Source organism: Amblyomma mixtum, chromosome 2, assembly GCF_055824585.1.
Source record: "Amblyomma mixtum isolate Tamu chromosome 2, ASM5582458v1, whole genome shotgun sequence".
NCBI classification, from domain to species: Eukaryota; Metazoa; Arthropoda; class Arachnida; order Ixodida; family Ixodidae; genus Amblyomma; species Amblyomma mixtum.
This window is the reverse complement of record NC_143013.1, coordinates 7,315,193-7,339,024: the sequence shown is the minus strand read 5'-3', so window position 1 is coordinate 7,339,024 and position 23,832 is coordinate 7,315,193. Positions and strand designations below refer to the sequence as shown.

The 23,832-nt window shown below is 46.2% G+C and overlaps 3 protein-coding genes across 9 annotated transcripts in view; 1 reads left to right on the top strand and 2 right to left on the bottom strand.

Annotated features, from left to right (window-relative positions):
* Window positions 1–10,325, top strand: part of LOC149358312 (uncharacterized) — a 67,942-nt gene extending 57,617 nt beyond the window's left edge. The window contains exons 14-20 of the mRNA XM_089570355.1: window positions 299–369; window positions 1,353–1,527; window positions 2,438–2,614; window positions 5,534–5,649; window positions 6,827–6,966; window positions 7,896–8,049; window positions 8,893–10,325. Of these exons, the coding sequence (XP_089426481.1) occupies window positions 299–369; window positions 1,353–1,527; window positions 2,438–2,614; window positions 5,534–5,649; window positions 6,827–6,966; window positions 7,896–8,049; window positions 8,893–9,041 (982 nt within the window). The 3' untranslated portion in view covers window positions 9,042–10,325. The remainder of the gene's footprint in view (window positions 1–298; window positions 370–1,352; window positions 1,528–2,437; window positions 2,615–5,533; window positions 5,650–6,826; window positions 6,967–7,895; window positions 8,050–8,892) is intronic.
* Window positions 10,326–14,559: 4,234 nt separating this feature from the next.
* mRpS16 (mitochondrial ribosomal protein S16) lies at window positions 14,560–17,603 on the bottom strand. The gene is made up of 2 exons (XM_089570354.1): window positions 17,485–17,603; window positions 14,560–15,452 (listed from the first exon to the last, which is right to left on the bottom strand). Exons 1-2 carry the CDS (start codon window positions 17,489–17,491, stop codon window positions 15,076–15,078), a joined length of 384 nt encoding a protein of 127 aa, XP_089426480.1. The 5' UTR covers window positions 17,492–17,603; the 3' UTR covers window positions 14,560–15,075.
* An 868-nt stretch (window positions 17,604–18,471) lies between these two features.
* Window positions 18,472–23,832, bottom strand: part of LOC149358309 (cyclin-dependent kinase 16-like) — a 155,837-nt gene continuing 150,476 nt past the window's right edge. For all 7 annotated transcript variants that reach the window (XM_089570346.1, XM_089570351.1, XM_089570348.1 and 4 more), the window contains one exon: window positions 18,472–23,542. The gene's annotated coding sequence lies outside the window, so the exon portion shown is untranslated. The remainder of the gene's footprint in view (window positions 23,543–23,832) is intronic.

Here is a 23,832-nt window from a genome sequence, read left to right as displayed (position 1 = left end):
TTGCTTTGGACAGACGCTGAGCTTTCAGTTTCTGTTCCTCAGATTTTAGCGCTTATTATTGCTTATAAACGCACAGCATCTAATACATATGGGCGATGGGAGTTCAGGCTATTTGGCAACTCTTCCTAAATAAACACAGCAACCTAAATAAATGGCGTAATTAATCAATATGTACGACTCGTCATATTGCTCGTTTTCCCACTGAAGATGCCTTTCCGGTTTTTGTGTTCTTACGTTGGTTGCGCGGTATAGACAGGAAAGACCGAATTGACCAACCTCGTCCATCCTTCTGTTCCAGCATCGCGCTCATGTACAAGGAGACCGACTGTCCGCGGAAAGAAGTGCTCCACATCAAGTGCTCAACGCTCGGTAAGAAAACTGGCAGTGACGAAATATACTGTCCTATCTGACGTCACGTATGAGGTTTGGTTTGTTTCCGTCTTTGATGGAGGCATACCAGTAACGAGCCGTTATTTCAAAATGAAGACGTCACTTGCGCTGTTTTAAGCGCGTGTAATACTTATTATTTAAACATGGAAAGCGGCATCACTTAAAAGCTTACTACTTTATCTGAAATCTTTCATGACTCCGGGAACCGGTCATAAACAGCTTGCATCCAAAAGCTCTCAGTGTCGGTCACCAGTACTTCCTCTGACTCATCTCTTTCAAAAGTACAAGGGACTGCTGTTTGACTGAACTGCGTGTTCTACTTATGGCCTTAGCAGTCACGTGGCAGTTAGCCGCTGACAGAAATGGAATGATCCACCCAGGCTCTGCTACTGACTTTGAGAGACGGTAACGTTTCAATTCACAGAAATCTTTACAGCTGAAGCAGTATCATGGATATGGGTAGAACGGATCAGACACATGCATACGTAAGCGCATCAGCGCATCAAAATTAAGCGAATAAAATACGTATGAGGAGAGGGGAGGCGTGGTAAAGAAAACGACACACCCTTTCCTGTAAGCACAACGCGCTTCAACTACTCGAACTTGAGACGAGGCTTGCAGCGAATTCCTTCTGTTGTGCTGAACAAGACCGCATGCCCGGAATCGCGCGTTGGAATCGTCGCGTTTCGATGGTGACACAATGGAAGCACTTACTTTTAACACCACAGCTAGGCGGGCCAGTTGGTGATACATATTCAAAATTAACAGCGCGAAAAACGGAGACGAAAAGGGAGGAAAACACAGGACAAGCGCTTGTCCTGTGTTTTTCTCCCCTTTCGTCTTCGTTTTCCGCGCTGTTAATTTTGGACACGTCTTTAAGCTGAGATTTCCGAGTACGTGGACGAAAGCACCCGACGCAAGCGACTGGGATTCGTGATTTGCGCATGCGCGAATGCGTGCAGAGTGCGGCATCCGGCCTCTGGGAACGTCCCTGCGAGAGCGGATTGTGGGCGGCCACAGCTCGGCGCCGGGCTCCTGGCCCTGGCAGGTGGCGCTGTACAAGGAGGGCGAGTTCCAGTGCGGCGCCGCCCTGGTCAGCGACAGGTGGCTCGTCACCGCGGGACACTGCTTCTACAAGTGGGTGCATTATCCACATCACCTCCCAAATGCTTACCTACCATATATGCACTGCCCGACAAAAAAACTTCCTACGAATTCTCTCTGACTGTCCCTGTCTCAAGCTCCAGTGCATGCGGACTTGACAAAAATTCACAGGGATACCTAACTCCATTACGTGTTGGCAATGCGATAGCATGAGAAGCGGCTGACGCCTTTACAGGAAGTGACATTACTTCCCGTCTGGTGTCGTCATTTCCTCCACCCAATGGGAATGCTCCGTTTTGGTGATGTCACCTTCCTCCAGCCAATGGGCGAATTTTCTGACTGACGACGCATTCTGGCCCTATGGGGCTTCTAATGCTATCGAATTAAAAAAAAAATACATTGTAGCCCTACTCCTCAATCCTCATCATCACCTGCCTATTCCATTCAGCCCCCTCTGCCGATGACCAGCGTCAAACGCGGGTTCGATCCCGGCCGCGGCGGCTGAATTTCGATGGAGGCGAAATTCTAGAGGCCCGTGTACTGTGTGATGTCAGTGCACGCTAAAGAACACCAGGTGGTCGAAATTTCCGGAGCCCTTCACTACGGCGTCCCTCATAGCCTGAGTCGCTTCGGAACGTTAAACCCCAATAAACCAAACCAAAAGCTAGGTAATGTCAGCATCGAGGAACAACGACGATGCCGTTACTGGGCTCAGATTGAAGACAGTACTGTGCAAACTGTGATTGAGACAAAAAGGCAAGATCCACAAGCATTCGTTGTTACGGTGGCTAGCCATGTTGACGCGGCCTAGACTGCGCGGCTCAGCCAGTGCAGTGTCAACGGCCGAAAGCCAGATAACTTTTTTCGGCACTATTAAGCAATGGGAAGTGGTCGCTCCTGAAACGTGTTACCAATCTAATATTTCCGTCGCTTCGCATGGCAGCACCCTGACGTCCCACTGGGTGGCGCGCATGGGGATGCTGCGTCGCGGCACCGAGATGCCCTCCCCGTTCGAGGTGGTGGCGCACATCTCCCACGTGGTCATCCACCCGGAGTACGTGGACAAGGGCTTCGCCAACGACATCGCCATGCTCAAGCTAGACAAGCCCGTCGATTTCAGGTATGCGAACAAGACTGCATGCAGGCACTGTCTTATCTCTCTTTTTCCAGATCCTTTCTCTGCCCTCTCCTTTCCGGAGCAGGCAAGTGCTGTATCTCCTCCGGTAGTCGTTGCCAGTGTGTTTCTTTTTCTTATTTCATTTTCTAGTGTCGCCCTTCAGGTCATAAAACCAAATAGAATAATAATGCAGCCTCGGTACCCTCTAAAGGGAAATGAGTGAAAACAAAGTAAGCTGTCGTCTAGCGCACGTCTAGCGCACTTTCTTTTATACAAGGGAGTGCGCTAAAGGACATTTTACTCCATTTTGACTCTTATATGAGAGAATTCGTGTTTAAAGCGTACTTATCTAGTACTGTACGTGAGACTCAGAAGTTGTTTCAATGCGCACCGCCAACAGTGCGAAGATGAAGGACGCCTAAAAAAATGCAAATGATTAGGACATCGAGCTAAAAGAGAATTGGGCTCACAAAATGAAAAAAAAAAAGAGATAAGGGCAACATAAAGGAGATAAATGAAGCTCAACAGATATCACAGCCGTGGGCTTGACCGGACTAAGCATGGTATTAGATGCGTCGGCATGTATGCTGAATTTGTCGTGCAGACTTCAGTGGTTGACTTTTTGCTTCACAAGGTGTACCTGTATAGTATGTTCACTGGGTATATTTTCAAGTTTTGTCGCGTGTAATTCGTCAGTGTTCATATTGTTCACTTTACACTGACCTGAATAATTTTGGTAAAGTCGTTTTTTTCAAGTCCAGGACTCGAGGACAAATATTTTGAATATTGGAATGGTACTGTTATAGAAATATTGAAGCTAATGGTTCATCGTTCCCATGCGCAGAAAGATCTTTCTCGTAAAGCTTTTCCATCGCTCGCATCAAGTAGTTAAGACTGCCATACAAAATCAAAGGGGAACGTTTCTGACAATAGCAGAAAAATGCAAGCCTGCCGAGGGAGATCTGCGGATACATTGATCATTATAAAAATTGTGTTCGTAAACTATTTCCACTTGAAAAAAATGAGTTTGTTCAGAATTTCTGCGTATGTGAAAGCTTGGATTCATGTCGTTGTTGAGCGCGCAGCGAAATGCTGACTTAAACACTGTTTTTATGTTTTAACTATAAAGTCGCATAATTTAGGCTTGTCGTCCTGCCAATCGAGATTAGAGGTCCCCTGAAGTATTTTAAACGCAGTTCTAAAACAACCTTCCTGTTCATGCGAAAAAAAAAAAATGCAGAGCCTATCAGTTATTTATCAACATTTACTTTGTTGCTTTCTCTTTAAATAATGCATGCTTTTGGCGCGCCCGGCTTCGGACAAACGACTCGCTCAGGTTATCGTTTTACCATTAACTTTTCCACGCGTAAGGAGCAGTACATTAATCTCAATTCATATAATTCAGATAATATCAGATAATTCAACTCAGATTCAACTCAACTCAGATAATTCGTACTTTCGGCGCATTCAACCAAAATTCTAAATTTTGGTTGGTAGGCTACATTTTAATATATTTTAAAACCGCTTATTTAGTACCGCGGTTCGGCGTTATTCAAACTTTCTGCCTAGCTTCAATGCTCCCGGCGTGCGAAAGAGCGGCAGCTAAGATCGGGTTCGTCCGGTTTGTGACGCCGTGTCAGCTGAAAATTCGCCGCTCGTACCTCGCCGCGGAAAGCAGTCGTTCAAATATTCCTCAAGCCTAATTTGGATGGTACAATGCTGCCTGCGCAAGCTCTTACGTGAACGCAACAATCGGAAAGCGCCGTCGCCGCATAGTTTCGTTTTCTGATCTTCGCTACCAACCCGCGGCGATGGCAGCTAACGGCCGCGCATCAGTCAGCCATGCCCAACACTGTGGCTTGACAGCAATGACTGGCGCGTCTCACTGTTCTGGCGGCGCCAATGCGCATTCCTCTCGCTTCAGACCATGTGGTCATTTCCTTCATCCAGCGCGCCGAATTTTTGCTCTTGTGACGAGCTGTTCGTTGTTTGTGCGGTGAAGCCTCCTCACGCGGACGCCTCCACTTGTGAGGGAGGGTATACACCGCTACCGCGTCACCATGATAAAGGGCGCAGAAGCCTTCAACACTTTAAAGCAGTTCTGCTTCGATATTCCCGACAATGTGCAAGCAGTAAAGCACTGAGAGAACTGCGAAAAATCGTCACTGCCAAGCAGTTTTCACTCGGAAGGGGACGACCATTGTCCATTTTTTTACATTAACTTCACTATGATGCGACACTATATACTCTTTGCAGTGTTTGTAAGGCCCATTTGATAATTCGGTTTTCGGGTAATTCGAACATTTTTTCCCAGCCCTTTAAAGGCCCAATTTACAGAGTTTACTATTACTGATAACTTTTTTTTTTTCAGCCACACTACCAACTGGAGGCTGCTGGTTGAATAAACAAATCAGTGCCTTTCACCCGGCCATATTTTATGTTGTGGTAAAGCTTAGCAATGTTCTGGAATACTGTTTGCATGTATAAATATCCATAAAGCAAAAAACATTTAGTTTTTGGTCATACTGAGACGCACTTCTGATAATTCAAACAAAAATCTCTGGCTCCTCGAAGTTTGAATTAACGAGAGTCAGTTGTATTTTAAATGCTCTTCACCTTTCCTAGCTGTCCCTTACTGAAAAAGCCTAGGAGAAATTTTGCATTTCACCGGTAATGCATCTCTCGTTGATGCTGGATTTCATGGCTTCCGAGCGAAACAAACACGGATCAGGAGAATAACATCACAGGGTCATATGTGTTGCTTATAATTTCGAAGAATGCAGCATAATTGCATTTCTCAATTTCACATGCTTCGTTTATGCTCCATTCTTGTGGCAGCATTGTTTGTTATCTTGACTGTGCGCAGAAGAACTCTTGCTGATGTAGCAACATTCTTTTCCGATTTCCTTTCTGCGTTTCCAGTGACTACATCCGTCCCATTTGCCTGCCAAGCGACGGGGAGACCGTCAGACCAAGGCACACCTCATTCTGTGTCGCTGTGGGCTGGGGAAAGCTGCTCGAAGTGGGACGCCTCTTCCGTAAGCAGCTATATTACTTTCTTTTCTGAATACAGACCGTTGCACTGAATGCATAGTGAAAAGAAAATATTTTAAGGGGCTTATGCTTTTGTGACGGAACAGTCACCTCAGTGCATAGCATAACAGAGTGCCGTTTCGTCAATTCGAACTTGCTTGATTTAAGCATCCAGTTCACTCGAACTGTCGCTTTGTTCTCAGCAACACCACGCGTGCAAAATGGACCCTGACTGAGCTCCCTTCAATTTGAACTCTGTGTAATTCGAGCATACATTTGCTCCCCTAAGAGTCCAGGGTATCGAAGTTCAACTGTATACCGTAAAAGAGCACCTACATGAAAGGTATATCACACTATCATGCGACCTATCTATCTAATCTGCATAGTATAGTTATAGGTGCATCAATTCAGCATCTCTTCACTATACGATGGCTGTTTACTAAAGCGCTTGAGAGCAGCCAACATTTGCGGCGCTTTCTCTGTTTTTTTTTTCCTTCATCTCTCCGAAAAGCAGCTGCAAGGGAGAAAATGTGCATTTTCAAAAAAACTAGATACATGATAACGCTGTACTAACTTGCAGCAAGGATTCATGTAAATGTCATGGCCAGCTGGAAAAGAAAATAGTAAACAGCTTTTGCATAATGGCGGAAATATTGAGCGAACTTCCCAGCTAAGTGACCTGAACGAGTGAAGAAACGATCTTTTATAAAAAAAAATTGAATGTTAGAAACGTGACCCGGCTTCGCTTTCTCCGCTGCCTCGAATAAACTTTATCGAATAAATGCTTGCGGCGCCAATAGTGTGGCCTCACGAGTAGCATTACATTTTCCGGTGTAGTGTTACGCGTGTGTACACAGTGCCCGATACTATGTATCAATCTGTACCGAAAAAGATCGCTTACTCCTCGTGTAGCTCTGTGGTAAGGGGTATACTGTCGAAGCAAGTAATGCTACTGCTCAGGGTCGGCGTTTCCAACCCAAGCATAATGGCCCACTTGGCCACACACACACAAAATTACACCGACTTTTTTTTTCAATATTCATATCCTAAGAAAATTTCATCCCAGCACGGGCATAAGGACAAAGGGCACCGAGCTGGAAGACCCATGAATGTAATAAGGGTATGCGGTTAGGGCACGGAGAGGAGCAGCACTCATGTTGCCCCATGGTCTTTTTCTCACAGCTGACACCCTCCAGGAGGTTCCCCTGCCTGTTCTAACGACCGAAGAGTGCCGCAGGAGGACCCTCTTCCTGCCGCTGTACAACATCACCGAGAACATGTTCTGCGCCGGCTATGAGAGGGGAGGCAGGGATGCCTGTCTGGTGAGTGTCCGAGTTCACCGACTGCTGTACCGAGTTCTGAAAGGTTCTTCATTCACGCGACACGAAGTTGCTGTCAGTGCTGAAAATTAACACTTGGACTTGGAGGCATGCAATGCCCTGCAAAGCTGCCTCGCATTTTTGTAAACTACACTAACGCCAAATGCATGCATTAGTTGATAGCCAGCCCTTGTGCTTGCCCCCTCTTTACGTCGTCCTTGTTGTCACACTGGTTTCTCTATGCCAACGTTATGCCAACTAGCCCAACTTCAGACCTGAGAGCAATCTTTGCTCGACATTAGGAAATGTGGATTGTCTGCATGTCAAAGGAAGCCTCTGAAGTTCCTGCAAGGATTTTTATTTTTAGTGTAATTAACTGTTTTCGCTGTGAGAGCATGGTTGAGCTAGAAAGGATGACTTCCAAACAGGAGACAAGGTATTCATGGGCACTAGCGAGAGGCTAGAAAATTCTTTCGTGCCACATTCATCACTCCATATACTGGATTTCATCTTATTTTTCGTATCTTTCTCTAACATTTCTGCCATTCCCCGCTATGACCTTTGCTGCCAGCATTTTGTAATACATCTCACAAGGCTTTGATAGGTCCCCTAAACTATATGGTGTACTGTCGCGATAGAAAGAAATGCGAGTAGCGGAAGAAAGCATAGGTGCCGCGCTGTTCGCATCTCTTTTAATCGATTTTCTAAGTGTTAGACCCATCGGCACTTACTTACTTTTGATGGTTATAAAAGTTTTCAGGTTTTAAAGCTCAGTAATCCGGCATGTGTATTCGGAAATGCGTCTCAGCTGTGCTAAAACTGCCTAATTCATGCCACGTAATCAGTGGGCTGTACTGTATTTTAGTAAATACGCTTGATCAAGCACAGTCTATATATAATATGTAACTTATTTGTCTCTTCAACGCTACCAGGGCGATTCTGGAGGTCCGCTGATGTGCCAGAAAGTGGACGGCCGGTGGTCACTGGTCGGCGTTACCAGCAATGGTGACGGCTGCGGACGCCCCGGCAGGCCTGGCGTCTACACAAAAGTGATGCGCTACCTGCCTTGGATTCACAGCACCATGGGTGTGTATTTCTATGATTCCTTCTAGAGTGAATGAGGGCTTCACCGTGGTCTTAATATCACGTGTTAAGTACAGGCAGTATATGCATTGTGATTAATTTGTTACTTTTAAGTGCAAACCAAATTAATGTCGTAAACTGAAAGAGCAAGACAACCTTATTACATGCAGATCACAGTGCAAAAGCATTGGGTCCAAACTGATAACAGTCAACTAAATAGCTTGTATTCGATTCCTGCGGCTGTTAATGAGACTGCGAGCTGTGAAAACAGATAAAATGTAGAGGTGCTAAGTCAGATATAGGTACTCGTTCAAACCCCAGACAAAACTACTGGCCCCCATGATTAGTCTGTTATTTATCACTACGATGCAATGGAGTCACACGAACTGTTAGGTTTTCCAGTGGAGACCACATTGTAGTTCCAAAAATAAACAAAGGCCAACACGCCTGACAATTTCCATGTGAGTGCCGATGTTGACTTATTGCTGAAAAAAAAAAAGTGGGAAAGAAAGGAAAGGCGCAGTAACTGCCTCACTCTCGAAGAACAACAAAACCCCACCGTGAGGGAATGTAGAAGAAAATGTAAGAAGGAAGAGATAAGCAGGCGCCGTGGTGGAGGGTTCTGAATTAATTTCTTCAAACTTAGGTTCTTTAACGTGCACTCTCATCGCACAGCACACAAGCGTCTTTTGCATGTCGCCTCCATCGAAACGTAGCCACCGTGGGCAACATTTCATCTCTCGTCTTTGTGCCCAGCAGCTGAACGCGTTAAGCACTGAGCCACATCATGCACGATTGACATGCTATACGAAATCACTGAGCTGTGGCTCGCCAACTTTGTTGCAGAGGACACCCCAGCGCCCAAGCCACCTGGAACGTGCAAAGGCGTTCGCTGCCGCCTCGGACGGTGCATCCAGCAGGAACAGTTGTGCGACGGCACCAAGGACTGCTTCGATGGTCGGGACGAAGAAGACTGTCCGTACGGCAGCGGGTGACGTGGTCACACCACGCGGTACATCTACCTGCCAGTCGCCGTGATTTGTGTTGCAAGGGCTCTTGCTTTAGGCCAAACTTGCACTGTGATAGTTTATTTCCGATACTCGCGTGTTGTGCCGCCGTGTCGTATAGTCCTTGTGCCGTGGTCTCGTCGTCGTCCGTGGGCATTGTGTCTTCAGTGCCCCTCTGTTGCGGTATTACTCTAACACTAGTGTACTGGTGTCAGGAAAACCTCGAGCTGTGCTGCTCGGTGCCAAGTGCCACACGAGGAACCCTTACAAGAAAAAAAAAATTGCGCATCCTCGTATCTATGAAGGCTTATTGTTTGCCGTGAGGGACCTTCTACAAAGGGACCGATGCCAGGATGCGAAGGCACTGTACGTTTCCCAAAAGTGGAAGTCACATCACCTGTCATCTCGTCCAAAGCTAATCTATGTCAGCGTTGTCTTCGCTCCAGCTTGAACGTATCTTGATGTAACGCTACTAACCACACTCGGTAGCTCATTGGTGCTGCCGTCATAGTACAAGCTACTTAAACCTCCTTTAGTCTCCTTAAGGCATGGAGACTACGAGAACTGTGCACCCTTAACAAGATACACAGTGCTATTCTCCATTTTCGTTATTATATACTAACAGTGGTGTCAACTGGTTCTGACCTTTAATTATTTGGCTCTGACATTTCAAAAGCTATAGTGATGCTGTCTGCCATTCCCACCCCCGCGGCATAGTTCACGAAACCCTTGTGTAAAGTCACTATGTGGTGACATTTGTACTGTTTGTGGCATGTAACACTTGGAACTTGCGGTTAATGAAGTGGGTTCGTAACAGCAATGTTACAAAATTGCGCCTGTTAAATCTCCATTAATACACCAGCGTCATGAAGCGCTGTTTGTCTGCACTGCCTGCTTTTGCTCCCCCACAGGGTTCAACTTGAGGGCTTCACTAACATACACGTACTTACAACGTCTTTTGAACTCATCGCATCGCACATACAGGTCCCGCGTCAAACTCATCGAGAATAACACATCTTCAAGAGCAGCTAAACTAAGTTGGTAAACAAAGAGCAGCTAAACAAGCTTACAGCAGCTCAGTGGAAATACCACATTTGCATTCCGTATCGCTTTCCTCTAGTCAGCCTGGGGCAACCCACCCACACTCACTCACTAAGCTCATGTAATTTATGTGTTCATCCTCCGAGTGTTTCTGTACAGGTGTGAATGTGTTGTGTTCCTGGTGTTGTCTGTTGTGATGCGTTTGAATAAATCAAAATGTGGTGACTGCCAGCTGCCCGATTGTTCTTTTTGTCTGTCAGCATGATCCATAACAACTACAGATAGTTGTTTTTTTCTTGCACACTTGTCCACACCATTGCTTATTGTCTACTGCAGCTCGGTAATATCAGCAACATGGGATTTGCATCCTTGGAAGACTTTTAGACATTTTATATGTCTTCAGGTCAGAACGAACGAGAAATCAGTTGTCCATTCACCGAATCGACAAAAAAAGTGGCAGGGCTTTAAAGTAGTTAAACCGAGTAGATGTATGAAAGCCTATGTTTAGCCTGGTTGGCTCATAGTTTTGCTTTGCTGGGTCGTCGGCACGTCTGTCGATGATAGACCCGGGTTAAGCTGATCTGATCTGTTCACGCCACAGTTTGAAGTTTATGAAGACTACGACGTGCAATGCACAGCGCTAGTGTTGCAGTTCAACACGAGGAGTGATCGGCATAGTGCTCTCGTGCAGTGGCCAGCGAAGCTGATCTGTTCACGACACCCCGGGCTTAAAACCCAGTTGCCGCAATTTATTTTATTTCTGCACCCTCAAGTCAGGGACGCCACAGTATTCTTCATTGGGTTTGCCACCGTGAAGTACTGCTCTCGCACCAAAACGCATTATGGTTGCCGTTGTACCCCCTAAATTGCTTCTTCTAAACGGCTTATACAAAGCTATTACACTTCTCTCTGTAAAACCAATTCTGAGGAGCATACTCTGGTGTGTGCATCTTGCCAGCATGCTATGTCTTCTCGCTCCGATGATGTGCACACGCTATGCAAATGCCGGCAAGCGCTGGGATGGTGGTGGCGGTGCTGTGCGCCGAACGAGTTCCCGCCACAACTGTTGCCCCACATGAGACAAAGTGAGTACGCCATAGCTTTTAAGGATAACTGAACAAAAAGTGGCGCTGAAAGCTTACTGCGCCTTTAGCCCTGCCAGCAGTACTTGCAAGGCGACGCCCACCTGTCACGTGACCTTCTCTATCCCACTCGCAGCTCCGGCCGAGGTGGCACAAGGAAGGTCATGTGGCGCGTGCAGCTAGGAATGACGTCCACAGGTGGGTGCCGCCTTGCAAGTACTGCCGGTGTGCAATTTTCAAACCGAGCATGAGATTGCCAAAGTATGTTGAGCCACAGCAACTAGGGTATTCACGTTTTTTTTAATTCTAAAATAATACTCCTATTGCTGATGGCCAGCTCTTCAATTGCAACCAGGGGCCTATCTGCAGTAGTTAAAAGATTAACGACTAGAAGTTAGTTAACCAGATTACTAGTTAGCATCATTCACTTTTTTTTCCTGATGCACGCCAACACTGGCATTGTGCAAAAGACATCTTATTAGCTCAAAAAGCCAATTTTTAAAAAAATTGTTGCGGGCTTCTCTGGAACACCTGGTAGTGCGATGCTATCTGAATAACACGGAGGTCATGAATGCGTAAGTATATGTGCCATCATCCCTGTCGCAAGCTAGCCTCCAACTTGACTACCACATGGAACGTGTACGCAATGAGAAACTGTGTGACACCACCCGGAACGCTGTATAACAAACGGTTGCATCACAATTTTGGTACGAATGTCGAGAAAACTGGTTCCACATGGAGGCCAGTGGCGAGTATAGTTGGACGAACGACATGTTTAGGATTGTCTGAAGCGGCGGTTCTCAGCTTGCTGTACGCGCGTCATGTGGCCACTCGATGATGTCACCCTATATTTTCAGCCATCGCTGCAGTACACACACACACACACTAGTAATGCTTTCGCATTAAAAATCTGTCTATTGGGAGTTAAGGCCAGCAGCCACATGGCTGAGATGACAGTGTGTGTTTCAAAAGAAGCGATGTTGTAGGAGGTTGGTGAAGGGCCACGCTGGGTGCAACTAGCTTTGCGATGTTATGTGTGTAGATGACGCATTATTGGGGACAAAAGTCTCCTCGATGCAAGAGCGGGAAACAAAGCCGATAACCGTGTTGTTTTCTTGTAGCTCAAGACTACACCTGTGAGAGTGGAAGCCAGACTGACATACTTAATCAGGGATAGCCCAATGGGGTGTTCATAGGCAGACAACGCAGCTATGCACCCTAATAGCTTTCCAGATGTCCTGGAGACTTTTTTCCACAAAAGTACATGACTGGAAAAAAATCCCCACACCACACAGTCTGCATTTGATCAATATAGTCGGGCACTTACAGCGCCTGTGAGTTACGAAGTCCTCAGAGGAGAGGATGAAAATCCTGTTCACACTACAGAGAGTTTGAGTGTCGGGAGATGTTGCAAAGGACTGCACTACAAGCCTAAAAAATATGTTTTGCGGCCTATGTGTGGCGCGAGGTCAATGTGTGTGTTTGCTTTTGTGTTGCTGGAGGAGCAATCTCACTTTGCGGAAGAGTCGGGTTTTGTGTTTTTTTGGCTGGAGATGGTCACTGATAGTCTTAAGTGCTTCTTGTACAGAGGGCAATGAGATGAGTTAATTTCGGCTCTTTCCGAAAGATATAGTGAGAGGCAGGGTACTGCATGGAGGATTCACTTGCGACGAGTTGTAAAGCTTGCATTTCTTTTAGCCTGTTTCTCATTCAAATGCATCAAATGAGGTGTGCAAGGTTCTGACACAGGAGCCAGAATCAGGAGACATAGAAAGAATCATGGTTTGTGTTGTACTATCGCGCTCAATATGAGTTGCAACGCGCAGTCATCGACCAGGGCTCGTTCCGTGGTGTGCCTCCTCCAAACAGTCGCTCGGAATTCTGGGAGAAACTTCTGTTCCAGGAAACAACAGCACCCCCGCTCAGGAAAAAGTTTCTCCCAGAATTCCGAGCGACTGTTTGGAGGAGGCACACCACGGAACGAGCCCCGGTCGATGACAGCGCGTTGCAACTCATATTGAGCGCGATAGTACATGGTCAAGCCTCATATTCTATTCCACAGGTAGTGACCTTGTGTATCAGGTGTCCTATCACTGTTACATAGTGGTAAACAGTGGTTGGATGTAAACCCGTGTCTTGAGTGCGGCTGAGTATTAATTTTATTTTCAACTATGTGTTCTAGCCTGCTTGTAATAACCAGCTAAGATGCTCAGCTGTTCCTGATGAGTGCTTTCGAAGTCTCCTGGAAGGCCAGTTTGGCACAACAGAGCACTTTTGCTTGCGCAGGTGTGGTGTATGTAAGGAGCCGCATACAGATGTTTCAAAAGTCCAGTTATTGGTATAAAAGTAACAATTAATTAATTTTTGTCTCAAAAGCAAGGAAAGAAGTAATGAGGTATGCTGTAGTAGCCATCTCTGGTTCTTTAATGTACCCTGAAACCTCAGCAATAAGCATCTCTGCATTTGGCCTCATATGTATTTCCTGTGGCTTGGTCCTAACCATGACTTGATGCTGCAGCAGCAAGTCTTGTGTTGCAGCATGTTTGCACGGGAAGTCCCATGAAGCTTACACTGCAACAGCCTTTCGAACAGCATAAAAAGTGGTAGGGTTTCAATGTAGTTAAACTGATCAGACGTGCGAAAGCATGTGTTTGCTTAGCCTAGTTGGCTCATGGTCTTGCTTTGCCGGGCAGTCAGCATGTCTGGCCACAACATTAGTTCAATAGCAGCATTAGTTGATGAAGATGACGACGTGCAATGCACAGCGCGAGAGTATGTTGCAGTTTAACATGAGGAGTGATCGGCTGCGGCAATACCATAGTGCTCTCATGCACAAGCCAGCGAAGCTGACCTATTCACACCGCCGTGGGTTTGAAACCCCGTTGCTGCAATATTTACTTTATTTATTTATTTAGACTCCCAAGGTCAATTCAAAATTAGGCTTCGGTGATGAAATGGCTTTTGCAGCTTTGGTCGTGAAGCAGAGTTTTCACTCTAAATAGAATAGAACTAAGCTGTCTGCAGATTTTAGTGGCTTAGCAGTACTTTTGCTGGAGAAATCAATCAAGCCGAAGTTTTGACAGTACAGGTTTGGCACTGGCACTAGTTTTGCAATGTGAAGTTCATAATCTGTCTCTCTGAGCTTAAGTGCACATTTACACATGGGTATACAATGCCAGCAACTTTGAGAAGCCTGTCCCATGAAAACCACATCCCTAAACCATTGAAAACAAAGCAACCCACTCAAGGTGTAGTAAATAGCCAAATCAAAAATGACTTCTCCTGCTGCCAATAACCAAACTAAGGTGACCTTTTCAGTGTGTGAAATTGATGTAAACTAAACAGCTCCATACGCACCCCAGAAATGCAGTAAGCAATGCATGAAAGGTTGATATCACATTTATATGCCTCCAGTTTCAAAGCACCTTAATCAACACTTTCTGAATTCCAGCTACAGCTGCACATCCATTCCCTTGACTGCATATACTGTGGCAAGCTTAGGTGCCCAGGCAAGTCAAGCACAATGCTAAAACTGCAAATCTACTTTACAGACTTTCCACTCGCATGTTAAAGGTGTAATTTCTTAATGTATTACCTTCACATCTCCTCCTGCAAGCCAAAATAACCTCGCTGCTACTATAGATATCATGCATGTGATGTGGCACACTAGAAAAATGCACAGATTTTCACAGTGCTTCCGGTCCCAAAGATGGCGGCCGTTATGATGACTATGCAAAATATGCATACAGAACGTGTAAAACCATGATAATGTTCTGTTGCTAGATACCGTCATCCCCACAGGTGTAATCTAGTGTAACAGCATGCAGCACAGTCCCAGACGCTGCCATACTTGACAAACTGAAGCGTGATGTGCACTCAGTACTACCCTCTCGCTAGCTTCAAGCCTTTGTTGCTTCGTCTTTAGCTTCATCAGCATCTGTTTCCGTCTTCTCGCTAAGAGCAGCCAGCCGGTTTCTCCAAGCTTTCATGTAGACGACCGGGTGCATGCTCGAGTAGCCGGCCAGCCCAAGCAGCATACCCACACCGGGACTCGTCTTCGCTCCCTGGCCAAACCAGTAGTTCAGCCGGTCAAAGTTGATGGCCACTAGCTTCTCGTTGCGCTCATTGGGCATAGGGTCGAAGGAGCCGAGCTGCTCAATGGTGTCCCCGTCACGGGGCCGTCGGCGTAAGCGTGCCGCCACAATGTGATAGAAAGGTCGATTCGCACAGCCTTTCAGTAGCAGCTGAATGCGAATGGACTTTGGGATGGTAGAACCTGCGCAAGGAAAAAATAAGTTGAAAGCACTCCAAGCACAGAAAGCATGCAAGGCCACATCTTCAGTGAATTCGCAACGAGAACACACGCGCTGATTAAAAAGATTAATGATCTTGCTCTAAAATTCAGGACCTTTTTTTTTTTTTTTTTGCTTTAACATTTCTGCCTTGCGTAACATTGATAAGTCTGGGGTAGTGCTAGTGTGTGACTCGTAAATGCGACGGGAAACAGCCCGTAAAAAAGGGACAAGAAAAAGACGACACAATGTTACCAACTTCTGTTTCTTTTTACTTTTTATAACACTCAACACGGAGCAATGACTGGGCAATGAGCGGCGACTGGCAAGAAAAACGGCAATTTCCTCACGGGCGTCCCAGAACCCTCCTCGCAGCGCCGCCTCTCCTCCTCCGCTTTTTTCTCCCTTCTCCTCTTTTTTTCTTTCACGGCTGTTGCGCTCTTCGGTCTATTCCTCCGGCGAGTCTGCCTCCGCGCACCGCCGCCGCCAATCTGCGCGTCTTCTGAACCGCGGCCTGGTCAGCGCGCCTCTCAATGTGCTGACGCATGAACACGTAGGTGGTGGTGGAAACGTTTATTGCCAATGATGTAAATCGTAGGGGGCGCCTGGTTTGCCGCAAAAGTTTGCATGATTACGAGCATTGGTCTGGGTATCGGGCATGCAGCAGTACTAGGTATTGAGCAGTCCGGGTTTGTAGTTGTCGCCTATGTGCAGCCTGCGCTATGGTTAGGGACGGAGCGGGGGTGCGTATTCCCTTCTTTTGTCTCGGTAATACGAGAGAATATCACGGAAGGAGACCAGGTAGTGCATTCCCTGCTCACGACAGTATGAGGCATTAAAGGCTTTCGCCTTAATAAAGCGATTCTGCTCGTATTGTCTTTCACAGCTGTTCTGCTCCTGGCGAGCTTCTAGGGCGGCCGGCTCGCGATTTTCGCGTTGCCCTTCGAGCCATTTGTGTGGCCGGCACGTTCCTCGCGCAAAGAAGGCGACTGCGCACGTACTTAAAATGGCGTTAAAGGGCGATTCACACGACGGTCCGTTCGCCCGCGGCCCGCGCACTACCTGGTCTCCTTCCGTGATATTCTCTCGTATTACCGAGACAAAAGAAGGTAATACGCACCCCCCGCTCCGTCCCTCACCATAGCGCACGCTGCACATTGGCGACAACTACAAACCCCGGACCGCTCAATACCCAATACTGCTGCATGCCCGATAACCAGACCAATTCTCGTAATCATGCAAACTTTTGCGGCAAACCAGGCGCCCCCTACGATTTACATCATTGGCAATAAACGTTTCCACCACCACCTACGTGTTCATGCGTCAGCACATTGAGAGGCGCGCTGACCAGGCCGCGGTTCAGAAGACGCGCAGATTGGCGGCGGCGGTGCGCGGAGGCAGACTCGCCGGAGGAATAGACCGAAGAGCGCAACAGCCGTGAAAGAAAAAAAGAGAAGGGAGAAAAGAGCGGAGGAGGAGAGGCGGCGCTGCGAGGAGGGTTCTGGGACGCCCGTGAGGAAATTGCCAGAAAAACTGCTCGATTCAAGCTAGGTAACGTAAGATAAAGAGCTAGACCTGCACTGCGAGGAAAGCTACCAGGTAGGCAATGCTCAACAGAGCACACTGCACGGCTAAAGGCCCTCATAACGAAGTAAGTAACATTTTTTACCCTTTGCTACTTCCGATAATTAACCTGTGGGTGAATTATCAGAACTTAGCAGACAGCCAAATCCTACCGACAGCCAGCCTTCCGTGCAAATCGTCAAGGGCGACCTAGCGTTTTGCTTAAACAGATATACTGACGAAACAAAATAGGCCGAAAGGATCTTGCTACACAGGCACTGCTCCGCTCAGTCAAATTTTATACAGTTAAGAAACATCCAAAGCGTATCCCGATCGCGTGTTACGAAAATCGGCACGATAACTTTCGCACTCGGCCAGTTAAGACTGCAATACGAGAAATGCCGCCTTTTGAGCTGTGTACCATAGAGCACAGATAAGTTGTCATTTACTTACTTGCCATTATACTGCCTGCCTATGCCAAGATCCGGACTCAAAAACAGTTAAAAAGCTATCGAAGCTAGTCGCGCATGCAGGCTGCTGGAGGCCGCCATGTGCACAACACGCGACGCCAGCGCTACAATGTAGTAGCGGCTGGCAGCAGCATTAGTGAATGGACTAATTCATAACTCGTTTTCAGTGATTGTTTGAGCTATATGCAATGTAACATATTAAATTTTTAACAAAACTGATTTTTTAAATTGACGTTTTGTTTCGTCGCCAAATCGTAAGATGGCAGCACATTACGGCTCTAGTTTCTGTCTGGCGCTAATCTCGTCGTGCGTTTTGTCTTCGTTTCCTCGCGCCAGTTTGCATTTTTGTAGAAATGTCTTAAAATAACCAACTAGCTCCAATTAAAGTATTGCTAGCAATTGTTTTCCAGGCGCAGCAAAAAGGCCCAGCGATGGGGAAGCTCAGAATGGCTTAATTCCCCAGAGTAATATCAATAACTCCAGCTCATCAAATTTCTCCAAATTAGTGGCTATATCACGACGAGCGTACTCTCCGAGAGTGGTGAAACTTGTACCGAATCGTATTGCAAGAGTACGATTAAATAAACTTTCTGCTGGCAGACTCAATCTCGTGCCATAACATTCCGTATTTGTTTCATCGCACATGTAGCTGTGCGTGTCTTGCTTACCTACCTTGCAATGGGCCCGACATTGACAGCTTTTATCTTACAGGCAGAAATGCCACAACAGCTCGCAGAAGGGTTAAATGTTTAAACAGCTGGCTCGTCCGCCCAAATTTTTGCTTAGTCTTGGTGGTATAGTAAATGCGATACCATAGGTGCAAGCATATGCATCTGCATGGTATGTACAAAAAAGAATGTAAGCGGACATTACAAATACCTCCTTTTAAGAGTTTGTTTTACTGATGTGCCCAAATAAAATGGCACACACAGCACAGTGAACAATCAATCACCCACTCAAGCAGGAACACTTCTGGATCAAAGTTTTTATTTGTCTATGTTGCTACTGCATGTTTATGTACAGTTTTATTTACAACAGCTTGACAACAAGTTTGAGATGCAGTAGAGGTGTCCTTGTACACACAATGGTGGCTTCTGATAACATCAGCCCCCACATTGCTTCCTCACCTTCAAGCAGCACTCCAAAGGCGTGCACACACAAAAAAGAAAAGCAGAATCACTAATAAAAAAAAAGGAGATAGCTATCCCAAAAACAGTTTTACCACGCAGGAGGTGTGAGCTTGGGAACCGAGTAGTCTTGTGGAATGAACGCCTCAGAGAGCTTCGACAAACACCGTTCCCTTCAGTGGCAAAACAATGGTTCTGGCACCACGCCGTGAGAAACTTCGATCCTGCCTATGGCACACGCGCAGCACACTGTCAATGTGCAAGCTTCGTCTCCTTCCCCTCCTCATTCGAGCTTTGAAGATCTGTGAGCAATCGTCATAGAAACAGGCCAGGTACGGGTCCTTCAAGTTATCACACTGGGCCATGACAAAGTTTCGTGGCCAGGACGAGCCATACGCTACACTCTCAGCAAAAAGTGGCCAGCCAAGAAGCTGCCCGTTGGTTTTGAGACCAAACACGACATCCTCTCGTCAGAAGAGGAGTAAGGTCTTCAGAAGTATGGTACACCAAAGCACTGACACACACACACATACACACTCTCTGTGGCAAAGACTCTCGCAGACGTTTGGGCAAACGAAGCTCAGTGGCAAGTGCAGTAGATGTTGCTGCAAAACTAGCGTGTTCGGCACTCACATTCCACCGAAAAGTGCACCATCAAGCCATCTTTCACATACACACACCGAGCTCAATACACTGAAGAAAAGTGCACTACGGGCTTTGGATACTTGTGCTTTTTAAGTCTGCAGTTGGAGGTACATCATTTTCCAAGGGTGGATGGAGACAGCAATGCTAGCATTGTTACCAACAACAAACGGGCCACTTCGAGAAGCAAGCTGTGTCACAGGTGTGCACCTCCGGGTCAAAAAAGAGGTGTGGAGGTTGCCGTGTGAAATGCGGCTATGAAGCCACTCTCCATCTGGTTAGTCCACTGTAAGTACAATCAGTCCCCTAATTGGAGTAAGACAAGTTTTAAACGCTATTCGTTAGCTACAACTTCATGGGGACAAGTCCAAAATGCACGGGAGAAAAAAAAAAAAAGATGAAGGAGGGAGATGCCGAGGAGCAGTTATAAGCTCACTAAAACACGTATGTAGTTGTTGGATGGATGGACTTGACTGGTCAGCACCGAAAGAACTGGACAGCTGGACATTTACAGCATTCGGTGCACTGTCGTGTACTTTGATTGAGTGCAGGTGCACCACCTCTCTCATGTAGTTAAGCGGAGTGGGGGAAGGAGGGCCGCTTTTCTTGAGCATCAGTAATTGGCTAAACAGGATATATAATGCGGCTGGCTAATATGGTACCACAAGTAAACCTACTCTACACCATGCTTGCCCCCGTGTGCAAAACGATCTCAAGGGATGGCTCCCTGTTTAAGCGCCCACAAAATGACTTTCCCGATTGCTAAATTGATCTCCGCATGGTAAACTTTGCTTAACCTAATGACATCGCCGGCTTTGAGTCAGACAAGGATGGAACGATCACACATGGTGTCATCACAAGAATCCCATCAGCACCTGCTATGTCACAAAACGGAAACACTAAGTAACAATGTATTTCCTGCTTTGGGGTCTTGCCTATATGACCACTGAAGGCAAGCGCTGTTGTGGTGAGGCCTACTGACGATCTGAAATAAGGTCTACCACTCATGCTTCACAAGAAAAGCATTTACAAAAAGTTTGTAGAGCTAAGCTTACTGACAGCGTATTAATCAGCGATAGCTGTTATAGCTTTGGTTCAGCCATTTATGTCTGACATCTGGCCGTGAAATGTACATAGTCAGCAGACTAGCCAGAGCATAGCTAACAGACTAGCCATAGACAGAAAGACTAGCCGTACTAATGCAAATCAGCGAAATCTGATTTGGTCACCTGCCACCTTCCATCAACTCTCTCTTCCCTCTCGCACTTTTCCTATCCCTCCTCCCTACATGTGAAGGGAGATTTCCCTCTCGCCACTTTGCCACCTACCAACAATGGAAAGTGGCTGTCACTTGCTCTGGTCGGCAGGTGGACACCATTAAATTGATTTTAATTGAACTAAATTAGCTCACATTTGAAGTTTTAAGTTAAATTTAATTCACTACATAATTGAGGTCAAATGGCTGACGCTCTAGGTTACAAGGTAGAATGAAAGCTATATGGCTAAGCCAAAGCTAAAACAGCTAGCACTGTAAACTTGCTGTAGACTTTCTGTGCACTGGGCCCCCATCCCTCTCACTAAAAGTTACATGACAAGCTCCGTTATTTATGACACTTGCAAGTGACACCCAAGCAATCGCAGCAACGGCGGGCATAAGAAGATACTAACAGCGTTTGAAATGTGATCACCAGATACAAGTAAATCATTCTGCTATGATGGATGCAACATGCTACATCCATTTCGGAAAGCTTTGACACCACTTTTTTTCCCAAGGTGCCTTGCTCGGTAGGCCATTCTATTTGCCTTGCATTCACAAAAATCAAGCTGAGACTAGCCCGTGCATTGGGATTCAGGATTTAGATGAACCACAAACAGAGGCAAGAAGAAGGAGATCACAGGAAACAAGGAGATCGAAAAATAGACTTGTCAAGATCCATGGTGCAAAACAAAAACTGAGAAGGGCAGACAAATACGCAGGACATTTATTAAATTTCACAGCTTCTTTTAAAACGAAATGGAGCAAGATCGGACTGTAAAAGCAATGTCCTGGTGGCTCTTTTTCAATTTCTGCTCAAAAAGCCTCAAGTTCGTCAGGCATCACTACAATAAGGGGTGTGCAGGCCTTAAGTTTCAAATCTGAATCAAATTCTAACCAGTCAAAAAATTCAACTCTCAAGTGCCTAGATTTCCAAAGTCCCAGCAGCTTGCAAAATTCATGTCTGCCAATTTGAAAACAGTCTTCTCTCTTCTCCAGCGCTCAATTTCATGCATTACCACTGACAGATGCGAGTGCTCTCTCGTTACTACAGACCCCACATTAATGATTTGTTCAGGCTTCCTATATATTCAATATAAAAATATTTCAGTACTACAAATTTCGAAATACAGAACATTTCAGAAGAATGTGCGTAATTTATTTGGTCACTGATAGTAAAGGCACCTCATCATTACGAACTTGCCTTGAATTAGCAGCGCCAAAAACACTACCGAGATGCTCGATTTACGGCATGCGTCTCAGCTGATAGCTGTCATCAAAATCAGTCTCGCACTAAAGCTGGCTTAGCTGGGTGCGAGACTGTTGAGGACAGAATAGCAAACCACAAGACTTCCACCACTTTTTTTTTTTTTACTTTTTTTAAGGGTGTGGCTGTACGGATCAGGCCTCGCCAGCTCCACTGCCTTGTTTTTCTTTGTGCTTTCACATGGTACTGAGATGAGCGCTTGACTATCAGTTTCGTTCTACAGGTGCCCACTTTACAGTTTAAGAACAAGTGACGACAGTTTCTGCTAAAGAAAGTGTGACGACGAACAAACACCCCAATCTCTAAGTACACTCCGACCGCTTAGTTTAGGCTTCGCTTTTTTGAGTTTGGCATTAACCCGCAGCAATGGCGGCTCGACCAGCTGGCATCTACAAGCCAACCTAACCCAGCTAAGCAATGTTTAGGACGCCGATTGGCGCGTCGCTGGTGTTTTCTTAGCCCACTTTTTTTTTTCTCGTCACTTCAGCACCGCTGAGCTGTTTCCTTTAGTTTCCTTTGGTTCTGCCTGCATGTTTCAGTGCTTCCAGTGCGCCAAAACTGTGCGCTCATCACATGCCTTTCGCTGCTTGAGCAGTGAAGCCTCCACACACGCGATGGTGTTGCTTATGATGGGTGCGACGCAACAGTGGTGCACATCCACCACGTCACACTGTGAAGGGTGTGAGAGGCCCTTAAGGTTTTGGAGCAAATTTGCTACGATGTCCCCAACAACATGCATGCAATAAAGCATTGATAGAAGCGTAAAAAAGAGTCATTGCTGTGTTATTCTCATCTCCAAATCAGGCAACCACTGTCCAGTCTTTCACAAAACAAATGTACCGTGACGAAAGCAGTTCCTGACAGTTTATTGAGGGTCACTCGATAATTTGAACATTTCCCTTGGAGTTCGAATTAATCAACTTTTACTGTACTACCTTTAATTCAAGAGTCTCATTATTACGATGTTTCAATTCTTGGTGGTCCTGCAAAGATCACAGTATCAATATTTCACTGCATAATATTGCTAAATAAAAGAGAATCTTTTGGAAAGCACCCCTATTTTCACTCCGTAGCACCTGAAATTCGACCTGAAATTCAATATTCTCAGAGCGGCTCAAGAGCTATACAAAGTCATTCTATTCGAACTTGATTCAAACCGAAGCTTCACCATCTGCACACCCCTAATTAATTGTCTCAATATCAGTTCACCATTTATACAACTCTACTCCCACAAATGAACAAGCAGTCTGGTTGCAGAGACAAAAACTTAGCCATGAAAGTAGACTCTTTCATTTCATTCCAAACAGAAATGTCAGCATTAAAAAGCAGTGTATTATAAAATGTTATGATGCTAAACAGTCTGCAAGACACAGGGGAAAGGCAGCTGTAGCAGTCAATTGTGTTACTTGTGGATGCTGACAATTAAAAAAGAAAGAAGGAAAGGACAAAGGGAGAGAAATATTGAAGAGAGAGAGGGGGGAAGAAAGGGGGAAGGAGGAAAACTGTGCTCGAGAAGGCAGGGGGTGTTGGCAACGTGTCGGTCGGTGACATCAGGAACGATGGTGAGAAGCCGTGGCCGGGCATGACTAGGAGCCGACCCAAATCGTCCTTGGGTGCCGCAGACGGATGAGTAGGAGCAACGCAAAGAGAAAAAGGTTTGTGTGTGTGTGTGTATGCGGGCGAACAGAGGTCGGTCGAACGGCCGCAGCCTCCGGTCACGCAGACAGCGCACTGCGGTCGTTCCAAAGACCTGCAGGGAAGAAAAAAACAAAAACAAAATCAGCTCGATGTAGATGGCTAAGCATTGGTGCACCTTAGTTAAGCAAACACTATGTGTGGCTGGTGTGGAAAAGTCTGCAACGCACATGAGTTGCAAAGGACTTTCTTGAAGCCGTGGCACGCAGCTTCTGCTATGGTGGACGAACATTGCAAAGCATCTGGTATACCCATGCTCTAAACAATGTCACGACACAGTGCGCGTCACAAACCGCCCTCGTGAAATCTTCAGCTGCTTGGAGATGGCTGCACTGTAATTAAAAT